The 11524-nt window shown below is 45.7% G+C and overlaps 1 protein-coding gene and 1 long non-coding RNA gene across 2 annotated transcripts in view; both read right to left on the reverse strand.

Moving 5' to 3' along the window:
• The window catches only part of FAM129A (family with sequence similarity 129 member A), a 79686-nt gene extending 69796 nt beyond the window's left edge, over positions 1–9890 (reverse strand). The window contains exon 1 of the mRNA XM_027704473.1: positions 9719–9890. Within this exon, the coding sequence (XP_027560274.1) occupies positions 9719–9779 (61 nt within the window). The 5' untranslated portion in view covers positions 9780–9890. The remainder of the gene's footprint in view (positions 1–9718) is intronic.
• Positions 9891–9911: 21 nt separating this feature from the next.
• Positions 9912–11506, reverse strand: LOC113977936. The gene is made up of 3 exons (XR_003537449.1): positions 11354–11506; positions 11041–11135; positions 9912–10056 (listed from the first exon to the last, which is right to left on the reverse strand). It is a non-coding gene; the product is annotated as an uncharacterized LOC113977936 (long non-coding RNA).
• Between the last annotated feature and the right edge of the window lie 18 nt (positions 11507–11524).

Here is an 11524-nt window from a genome sequence, read left to right on the forward strand (position 1 = left end):
ACAGCCAAGAATTCCTTCCCAATTTCCCATCTAACCCTGTCCTGTGGCAGTGGGAAGCCATTCCCCCTTGTCCTGTTCCTCCATACCTTGTCCCCAGTTCCTCTCCAGCTCTCCTAGAACCCCTTTAGGCCCTGGAAGGGGCTCTCAGGTCTCCCTGGTGCCTTCTCTTGTCCAGATGAACACCCCCAGCTCTCCCAGCCTTTCCTCATAGGAGAGGTGCTCCATCCCTCTGATCATCTTCATGGCCCCATCATGCCACCTTCAGCCTTCTTGCTGCTCCCTGTAGTAAGGGAGCAATAGCTCTGTGCCAGTGATGTCCCTGCCCTCTGTAGAGGCAACAAAAAGCTGACAGATTTGCTGGCTCTGCTCCAGCTGGGAATGTTTTGCACAGAAGGCCCATTGTATCTGCAGCACAGGGAGTTCAGAGAGGGGTGACTCGACCTCTGCCTCAGGTCGTCACAGCCTCAAACAGCAGTTCTGAGACTGAACCTTTGTTCCAGGTATGTGCTCTCTTGCCCTGGTGTGAGAATGAGTAGAGTGGTGCACCAACTGCCCTGCAGAGACAGAGGGTCAGGGCTTTCCTTTCTGGGTGGAAGGGCAGGAGCAATGCACTGAAACTGGTCATCCAGCTCCCAAAATTCAGTGCTTACCCTTCATCTCTCCAGGGCAGCTGGTGTGCCACTCTCAGAACTAAAGGGACAGCAAGAGCTTTCTGTGCTGGTGCCTTTCGTCTGGGAGCAATCTTCATCCGTATGGAATTTTGGGAGTTGGACTGGCAATTCCAATGCATGGCTCCGAAAAGCCAACAACAACCCTTATCCCCAGGAAAGAAAGCCTGGGACCTTTGGGTTTCAGGTGCAGTTGGTGGGTCAGCCTGGGCACTCCATAAGCAGCAAGAGCTTTCTGTCCTGGCACCTTTTGTCTGGGAGGAATCTTTGTCCGTGTGGAATTTTGGGAGTTGGACTGGCAGTTTCAGCACAGGATTCCTGAAAATGAAAAACACCCCTTTTCCACAGGAAAGAAAGAACTTACTGTTGTGGTTTCAGGTGCAGTTGGTGGGCCAGCCTGGGCACTCCATGGGCAGCAAGAGCTTTCTGTGGTGGCACCTTTTGTCTGGGAGGAATCTTCATCCATATTTAATTTTGGGAGCTGGACTGCCTATTTTGGCCCTAGGATTTCTGCAAGTGAGCATCAGCCCTTTTCCCCTGGAAAGAAAGACCTTACCTTTATGGTTTCAGGTGCAGTTGGTGGGCCAGCCTGGGCACTCTGTGGGCAGCAAGAGCTTTCTGTCCTGGCACCTTTTGTCTGGGAGGAATCTTCATTTGTGTGGAATTTTGGGAGTCGGACTGGCCATTTCAGCACAGGGCTGGAAAAAAGCAAACAACAGCCCTTATCCCCAGGAAAGAAAGCCTGGAACCTTTGGCTGTTAGGTGCAGTTGGTGGGCCAGCCTGGGCACTCCATGGGCAGCAAGAGCTTTCTGTCCTGGCACCTTTGGTCTGGGAGGAATCTTCGTCCGTGTGGAATTTTGGGAGTCGGACTGGCCATTTCACCGCAGGGCTCAAAAAAAAAGGGAAAGCTCTTGCTGTCCCTGTAGTGCCAAGAGTGGTGCACCAACTCCACAGGAGAGATGAAGGGTCAGGGCTTTCTTTCCTGGGTGGAACAGCAGTTGTTGGCTTGCAGGAGCCCTGTGCTGAAATTGGACATCCGACTCCTAAAATTTCATACGGACGAAGATTCCTCCCAGACCAAAGGTGCCCGCACAGAAAGCTCTTGCTGTCCCCTGGAAGCTCTTGCCCCCCTTATGTGGAGATAAAATATATAGTCCCAACTCCCACCAAAGACAGGGAATGGGGCACAGACCTTGAGGAGGGTATGAATTCCTAGAAGAGGAAGCAATGTGGGGCTCGCACCTAATCACCGTGTTTCTGCATCCTCCTCTCACGGGCTGATTGCCAAAGCACTTTCTCTCCTGTTTCCTTCCTCCTCGTTGGCTTTTTTACACTCTGTCAAGCAGTTCACACTGCTTCCTCGTCCCCACTCAGTGTTCCAAGACTTCTCATCATATTTTCCTAGTTTATCATCAAAAAGCTGCCAGAAACTAGAAATTATGTCTTAGAGAACCACACAAGGAATGCTTTGACTTTTGGCCAATGCTCTGCTGCAACGTTTCTGGTATTTGATCTATATGTTTTAGAAGGCTTTTTACTTGCAGGTTGGGGATGAGAAGTAGATGCCTGTTCTCAGTAAAAATTCACAGATACTGGCTATTCATTTTCTGTAGGTGCCTTGGAAAAAATCCTTCTGGACAAGGTGGCCTGTTTGACTGTTCTCTGATCAATGGTTACACAAAACCACTGTAAATTATTTCACAGGAAAAGACATTAAAAATTTGGTTTCAGCTGCTTTGTGGAAACAGCTGTGGACTCTCATTGTCCAAGAACTCTGTATCACTGACTCCTTTTGAACAGACTATTTTCTCTGTAACTGTTCCTGCTGGAGGTTAAGTGTTCAGGACCAGGACATGTGCTAAGCCTGGAAGTTTGTGAAAGCTCTTGCTCCATTTGTGCTGTGGATTTAGGTCCCCCCTCCCCGTGCACACCAACCCACCAGACTTCTGCTAAACAAACCATTGAAACCAGTAGGAAAAGGAACCCCGAAAGTCTCATGAATTGAAACTGCCTTGTGGAAGATTTACTTCAGCATACCTGTTCCTGCAGCAAAGCAGGGAGTTCTGTGAAGAATACAGAAGAATGTAACAAAGCTTCCAAAAATGCCTGCTGTTTTATGGGAGTAGAACTTTTGGTATCTATTGACAGTTTCATCCCACTATCCCTTAGCTTGGAACTCCTTTTAAACAGTATTATTTAAATGGCTTCCATGGTTTGTTTTAACTTGTTTTTTTAAGGAAGTGTTGTGTATTGTTGCTAAATTATTACCAAAAAACCTGATTTTTATGGCTCATGAAAAAAATTAAAAGACATCAACTTTCTTCCACCTGCCTCCACTAATGTCAAGGTGTTTTGGAATCTTTGGCTTTGAACTTTGAGAAAATTAAGTTTTCAAAGTTCCTCATGTTCTTTTTTTGAATTGGGGATGATTTATGCACCTTAATCATGTAGACACTACAGAATCAGTACCTGAAGAGAATTACTACATTGTGTTGCCTTCCTTCTCAATTTTTTTATTCCCTGGAAGTGTCCAAGGCCAGGCTGGACAGGGCTTGGAGCACCCTAGGGGTGGGACTGGATGGGTGTTAAGGTCCCTCTCAACCCAAACCTTTCTGTGATTCTATGAGCAGAGTTGTCTTGCCAATGCAGAGATAGGTAAGAACACAGAGGGCAATTCAGAATTCCTAAAGTAGGTGCTTAGAGTAGAGAGTGTGGAAAAAAATGCCAGCTTAATGTTATGAGTACAAAGAAAAAAGCTTCTTTGCTCAGTCCTCACCCCTGAGCATCCTCCTGCTCTGCATTCCTTGCACTGCCCGTCATTCCCAGTCACACATAAGAGAGTTCTTCAGGGCTTCTAATTTTTATTGTCACTCTGTTCCCACTGTTACATTAATTAGATTAACCCAGACTCCCGGGGAGGCTGGAACAATGACAAACACTGTAGTGACCTGTCAGCTCTCTCTGAAAGCCCTTTCTCTGGCGTTGGAAATGTGCTGTCCCCACAGCCCACACCTCTGCGGGATGGAAAGGATCTGCCTGGATGAGCCCTGCTCACAAACGCTGCAATAATCAGCACAGAAAAGGAAATTCCTAATGACTGGAAACCTCAGGCACACTATCAGCCTTTCCAGTCAACCACCATGAAGAGGGTCATGGAACCAGAATAATTTTAAATGTATTAATACTGTCATTTTTAACAATAAAATGCAAATATTTTGGGGAGAGAGGCCCTGTCAGAAATCTAAACTGACTGCACATTAATACTCATCATTTGCTTTGTCTGGAAAGATTGGCTTGTTCCATTTGTCCCTCTTTGCCTTAAATAGGTGGTAGCCTTTCCACTGCTTGTTCTGAAGACGGCAAAAAATTCTGGCAACTTTTAACACAGACCCTCAGTTCTGTGGGGTCTCACTTGCAGGCAGTTAAATTCTAAATCCATGTTCTGACAGATTTCATCTGAGGAAAAAAGGACAATGCAAGAGTAAGTGCTGACCTGCCCTTCTTGTCTTAATGTCCAGAGACCCTCAGCAACAAGGCACTCCTCATTCCAGACTACGGGGAGAATTAGGGGGGGCTTCAGCAACTCAGGTTCTTTCCAAGGGATTTAGAAACCATTATAACAAATAATTATTTGCTTCTCCCTAGCCCTGTGCCTCATTTCACTGAAGCCAAAACTGTTTAGGTCTCCTTTATGCAGTGTGTGTGTGTGTATGGACATCTGCTGCGTCCATAAACCTGGATTACACATCTCCTTTCTCCTCTTACTGCAAATCTGAAGCACATGTGTGAGGCTGCAGGGAATAGGTGGAGGCCATATTTCTCCAAATTGTGTTTCGGCTACTATTTGGAAGGCAAAAAAATTTGCCAAATAGCAGAACCACAGACTTTAAAAGCAAGTAGTGACATACAGCCAAGATCTCACCTTTCCATTCCTCGGCCTGAAAATAACTGAAGAAGAGTGGACGTGGAACCCAAAAGGAGAAATTATTTCTTCTCCAGACCTCTACCCTAATCTAATGCCTGTCCCCAAAGTCCACTGCAGATCCCATAAGGCTGTTCAGAAGATTATCTGACAACTGTGATCTTGGAAAGAAACTCCCAACTGCAAAATCCTCCTTAACAGGCTGGGCTGAAACGTGAGCGTGTGCAATGTGCTCTGCCACCCCCAAATAAACCAGAGCTCACCCACACCCAGCAGAGCTGAGAACTCCTGACATTTGTGAGGAAGGAGCTGTGTTCTGAAGAAGTGCAAGAGTTGCTTTGGTGAGTCACATGTGGATTTGGAACGAGAGCCCAGTTGGCAAACACGTATTTTTCATAATTGCTTGAGGTCAGTGCTTCAGTAAAAATAATGGAAAAACCAGATTAGTTACAAGCAAACCTCACTGAGTTATGTGTGAAACACTCAGCTCAGGGATAGGCTCGCAGAATTTAACCAGCCTCTGGAAAGTATGGCACCAGCATCCCTGGAACTTCTCCATTCATGGAAACAGTGGGATTGGAGACAGTGTGCTCTGACCAGCCACAAACCAGGTCAGTCTGTGCTACAAGGAACCCCCTCAAACAAGACATAAAAAGGGGGAAGGAGCAGTCATTCATTTGCTATAACTGATGTTTAAGCCAAGAGTGACTAAAATGTATACTGATTATTTTTTCCAGGATTTTGCCCCCCTCTCCTCTTTTTTTGCTTCCTTCTGCCTTCTCCTTCTCCTTGTCTATTTAAAAACACACTTTTGCTCACCACTTTTTAAATGGCTGTGTAAAGATCAACACAACAGCCCAAGACATCCTCATGCTCATTTACCTTCTGTGTGATTTTCAGTGCAAGCATAAACCTTCAACCATTTCAGCAAAGGTTTGCTTGGTTGGACCATTCAGTGGCAGAAAAAAAAAAATCCCTGTATTTGCAGAAAAATAATCCCTGTGTTTGATTGTATCTGTTTCAGACTCCACAAGAGGGCACCAGATAATTATCTAAAATATCACCCAGGCAGCTGTTGTGAAAAAGCTGTTAATTGCACCTAATTAGAGCTCAGTAGATGTATTAATTAATTAATTAATTAATCGGGCCTCAGTACAGACATTCCATCTCCACCCAGCTTCCAGTTTGCTGCTCCTGTTTTGGATGCCAAGGAGAGCTCTAAGCAGGTATTGCTTCTCCCTCCAAATATTCCCCCATTTCTAGTCTTGCTGCTGGCCTGGCTTGTGTCACACTCCCCAAATATTGCACATATCTCAAAGATTGCCCAGAGCCCCAGAGTGAGAACAGCCAGTGCTAAATTTGTTTTCCAGGCCACAGCACAATTTTTTCACCACAAATGAAAACTTCATCAGTGCAAGAACACCTTCACTACAGGTTAATCCCACGCTTCAAAAGTCTTTGCCCCTATCTTTGCAACACTTACAGTTATTTAAAAAAAACCCCAACTATTTCAAAGCATCGTGTACAGAATTTTCCTACATTTCATAGGTGTTAATCACCCTTGTTTCCTTCCTGCAGAGGACAGGACATTGCTTGCTTGCTGAATCACAAATTAAAAAGCTGTAAAAAGGGTTTAATCCTGTCCCTATTTCAAATTAGCTGCGCTGGGCACCATTCTGGATTCTTCTTTGCCCTGACACTACTTAGACACTTCTGAAAGTATGTCCAAAATCTTTTGAGGAAACAAGAAGGTAAAAAAAAGGACTAAAAAAGTATTTCTTTTCTCTCAACCCACTTCTCATTGCTGCAGCACATGCAAGCAGAAACAATTATCACCCTGGTTTTTGTTGTGGCTAAACAACATGTTTCAGATAAGTGGAATTAATTCTCTTCTCTTCCTGTATTAAAAGGGATAAAGCAAATGCCTAAAATAAAGATCCCAACAAATGAAAATATTTGTAATAAACTAATTACCTGATTAAATGATTACATTCTCTGCCTCCCTGCATTTCTCCACCTGTTAATATAGTCTTAAATATCAAACACAGAATTAATACCAGCCATTAAGTGCATGCTACCCCTCTCCAAAAGCCCAGTCAAGCATGTCTTTATAAAAACAATACCACTAATTATCCAGCTCTTCTATTTCAGTCAAACATCTTAATATGCCTTGAAGGTATTTTACAAGCTAAGGAGACAAAGTGTCTCCTCAAAGCACCAATATTCTGAAAACATGGTACATTTCTGACCACAAACCCTAAGGCTATAGATTTAGTAAACACAGGGTTTTTTCCAGTAAAAAAACTGAGGTTTTGCCTCATGAAATGTTGAAGAAAATGTTGAATTTTTCAGTTGCATGGCCTTTTTCTATAATTTGAGGGGGTGCTACTTTGAACTATCCTTCATTTTTTAAATTGGCCAAACCCTTTGATCACGGGCTGAAACTTCATTTTCTGAAGCAGAGAATGTGATCTTGCAGCTACTTGTGAAGTTCTTGGCTAGTTCTGACCTCAGTTTTTACTTTGTTGATACGATTACTTTCCAACCACACAGCTGAATGCTGTTATGGAAACACTGTCTGAAAAACACAAAATATTTCTGAATTACTCCCAGTCGTTGACACCACTGTGCTCCGGTTGTTCAGCTGCTGTGCTTGTAGGATTGCTTGGCCTGTATCTACTCTGGGATGCTTCCTGCCCATACAACTGCCAAAGCTTTTATTTTATATATATATATATATATATATATATATATGTATTCCTGCCTTCTTAAAGCAACTTGCAATAAAGACCTTGGCCTGATACTGTTCCCATCAAAGCTGGTGAGTGAGCTTATCAAAGCTGTATTAGAGTCAGGTACATCAATATTTGACCCTTCCTAAACAAGATCCACTCTGTTACTTCCTGCTCCCATCTCTGCTACTCCCAGCTCATTCAGGACTTACTAACTGCAATTTTGAGTAATATCTTTCCCCACTGGGACAGCATTGTCCAAATGCTGGCTCTAAACTGTTTCTCAGGGAATTTTTTGGAAGAAAGGACTTAATAATGGTGGGGTCTGAATACTGAAGATCTTGTAGTGTCTCATGCAAAACTTATTCCAAAGGAATAAAGCTGATAGAGTCCCTCAGTGGTCCATTTTCATCCTTGAGCAACGTGGATTGTGCTACAATTCCCATTTATTCACATTACCTCTGTGAGTAGTTACTCTGCCATGGCTCTCTCCTTCTCACTTATTTTGGTCTACAAGTCCCAAAATAAAGCCACGATCTTTTCCAAGTCCTGCAGATACCTTGGCAGGTTATTATCTTACCCATGAGCCCAGGAAGGTAACAGAGATTCCAGCAGAGCTGACTGGTTTGGACACACATTGACAAGAAGCCCTTTCTTCCTGCCTCATTGCACCTGATTTGATCCCGAGGACAGCTGCTCTTTACACACTTTGTAACCTGCACAAAGGCTAAATGGCTCAGAAATGCCTCCTGCCCTGTTTGACAGGGACAGTCAGCATGGGAAAAAGGATTATGTGAGTGCTGCCAGGGCAGCCCAGTCTCTCAGCCTGCTGGGACACCACCAATTACCTCACCCTACCAGTGCCCATTTATTTTTCCTTTGCTATCACTTATTTATACCCTCATCTTTCCTTGCTGTGATGTACCACAGCAGAGTTATGCACCAAAATGTACATTTTCTCCTGATTTCTCCCACCTTTTGCCTGCTGTTTACAGTTCCCTGCCTCCAGACTTTTAAAATGGGAGTATTTTATTTTTCTTTTACTTCTCTCTATATGCTGCATTCTAAAAGGCAGCAAATGGGTGACCTTCAATCACTTTAACAGGTAATAAATATTTTACCTGGAAGGAGGACATGGAAAAAGCATGTCTCAGTTGACTGGAGTAATTTTCTTTACTATTATTTTGCTGCTGCAAGGAGCAGAAGAAATGTTTCCATTACAGCAGGAACAGTGGAAACGAGGAGCTGATGAAAGCTTTCTCAGCTCTCATGCTGCATGGCTTTTCTGCCTGCTGCAGAGAACAAAAACACTCACAAGCACAGATTTGAAATACAGTATTACCCACCTCCCAGGCTCTCTTATCTGCACTGTGAGAGCAGAATCACAGAATGATGGAATGACTTGGGCTGGAAGGCACCTCAGGAGGTCCCTGTCCAAGCTCCAGCTCAAAGCAGGGCAGCTCTGGGGGCAGATCAGGTCGCTCAGGGCTTGAACTACTTGGGTTTGGAAAACCTCCAAGGATGGGGATGGCACAGCCTTGCTGGGCAGCTGTGCTGCTCTTGAGTGTCCTGGTGGGGAATAGGTTTTCCCTGCATTCAGCCCAAACCTTTCTTGGTTTGGCTGTCACCCCTCACCTCGACTGAGAAAAGCCTGGCTCAGCCTCATGGGAAGAGTCCCCAAAGCCTTCCCTGCCCTGGGCTGACCAAGCCCTGCTCCTGTGGCCTTTCCTCACAGAGAAAGTTCTCCAGCCCCAGCCATCCTGGGGCTTCCTTTCCCTTTCCTTCCTCCAGTCTGTCAAGGCCTTTCCTGTTCTTGGAGCCCCAAACTGGGCACGGTATCTGATGTGACCTAAGGAGTGCTGAGCATGAGGGACTAATCCCTCCCTGATCCCCTGCCATGCCCCTGCCAGAGGCAGCAGTGTCCCTGCCACTAAATGATACAGGAAATGTAAAACAAAATAAACATTTCTTAGAAATATGGTGAGTTGGACACCAATAACACAGCTTAATTTTGTTGGATTTCTTTTGTCTCCCTTTCAACAAAATTTTCTTCAGAATATCTATAGTTTATTAATTTCCATGCCACTTTTTAGTTTAGTGTTTTGCCAGATGCTTCCCTGTGAGGGTGGGGAGGCCCTGGCACAGGTTGCCCAGAGAAGCTGTGGCTGCCCCTGGATCCCTGGAAGTGTCCAAGGCCAGGTTGGACGGGGCTTGGAGCAACCAGGATAGTGGAAGATGTTGCTGCCCATGGCAGAGGGTGGAACTGGATTGGCTTTAAGGTCCCCTCCCACCCAAACCATGCTGGAATTCTGTGATTCCCAGTCACCTTGCACTCCATCTGCCTTTGGAGATCTGCTTTCCTTACAACTGCATGCTCTCATTTTGAAAATCTTACTTTTGCAACATTTAGCTTTTTTCACATCAAAAAACTTTTCCCAACAGTGGTACATTAACATGGGAACTTCTTCACTCCCCTCAGTACTGCAGACAAGTGAAGGAACTTTCACCAAAGGACACTTCTGGTACAGCAATAGCTTGACAATGTCTCCCTTTCCTCAGCACTGATGAACAGCCAAAACACCAGAAAATTTCAGTCATTAACTCTTAATGTGATTCTAAAGAGAGCAACTTATCCGAATCTCTTCTTCTGTTCTGTACCAGCCTTGAACTTTAACATTGAAAGAGCTCAACACGAACCACTGAAGAAAAATAATTCTTTTTAAAAAAGGAAACCTAATCAAGAACAAAAAAAGGACTGTTAAATCCTGTCCCCAGCTGACTCCCTCTGAGATTTAGCTGAGACATTTGATCACACTTAGAAAACAGAGATGTTATCACTGACTACTTTATCAAGCTCTTGTGAGGATTAATTATATAGGCTGCGGTGTAGGTCACAGGGAGTGTGAGGGAGTGAAAAAAGTTGCTTAGAACAACGAGGAATAACCTGACATAGGCTAGAATGTCTTAAAAACATGTGAAGTTTTGCAAAAAGGGGTAACAGTCCAAGCCAGAATATTTTTTTAATATTCTGAGAATATTAACTGTAAAACTCGAGGAAAACTTAAAATACTCCATATTGAATTGCTTAAATACTCCATATTGAACAATCTTAATTATGTTGCTGCATGATTAAAGACTGAAGTATTAATTCAAACTCACGTCTCACAAGGTGATCTCTGTTCACTTTTTACCCACACCACGTTTAATTATGCTAAGCACACTGCTTTGCTTTTGCTATAAAACACTTAATGCCAACACCAATAAAGGCACCACCAAAGACCCAAAGCTCATAAAAACAATCTTAACTTAACAAACATTAAAAGGCAGATGCTAGAGGACAAATGCTTATTTCACATTACGACCGCAGAGTGGACTGGGGATGCTTGAAAACCCTGGAATGTGTAATTTTGTGTGGTGAGCAGGAGCAGGGCGAGTCGTGCCTCAGTTTCCATCGCATTGGAGCAGTGTGACGGTGGCAGTGCCCGGGCACTGGGCTCGGTGCCGCTGCCCTGCCTGCCTGGGCTCCAGCTCCCTCCAGGGCCCACCAACTGTGGGCACATCCCTCTCTCTGGAATGGTGGCCAAGAGCCGCGGAGTTCAGGGAGAGGAGCCCAGCAAAGGCCACACGTTCAGCCCACTGGGGCTGATGGACCTGCTCGTGCCCAAAGACAACTTAATAAGGCAGATATAACCTAATCCCTGCTCTCCATCGCCTCACCTGGCTCTGGGGCACCAGTGGCTGCCCGGGGCAGGTCACACTCCGTCCAGGGCATCGCCATCCGGCCCCCTCGCTCCTCACGGAGCTCCTGCAGGCTGCGGGAATTACAGGATCAATGCGGCTGGAACAGCCCTCCCAGCCCATGGATCCCCCCTGTGCCCGATGCCCCTCTTGTCCCCCAGCCCAGAGCACTGAGTGCCACGGCCAGGCCTTCCTGGGACACCTCCAGGGCTGGGGACTCCAAACCTCCCTGGGCAGCCCCTACCAAGGCCTCACCACCCTTTCCAGGAGCAAATTCCTCCTGGTGTCCCACCTGAGGCTCCCCTGGCGCCGTTCATTCCCCCCGCCCCGGTGAGGGCCGTCAGGGGGTGCGGAGCGGGGCCGCGATGGGCTCTGTGCCGCATCCCCGTGAGGGGAAGGGGAGCGGGGGGAACGGAGGGGGAAAGGGAGCGCTCTGAGGCGGCGGGGCCGGGGGTGTGGGCAG

This window comes from Neopelma chrysocephalum, unplaced genomic scaffold (genome assembly GCF_003984885.1).
Source record: "Neopelma chrysocephalum unplaced genomic scaffold, ASM398488v2 Primary Assembly neopelma1_281, whole genome shotgun sequence".
Classification (NCBI taxonomy): domain Eukaryota; kingdom Metazoa; phylum Chordata; class Aves; order Passeriformes; family Pipridae; genus Neopelma; species Neopelma chrysocephalum.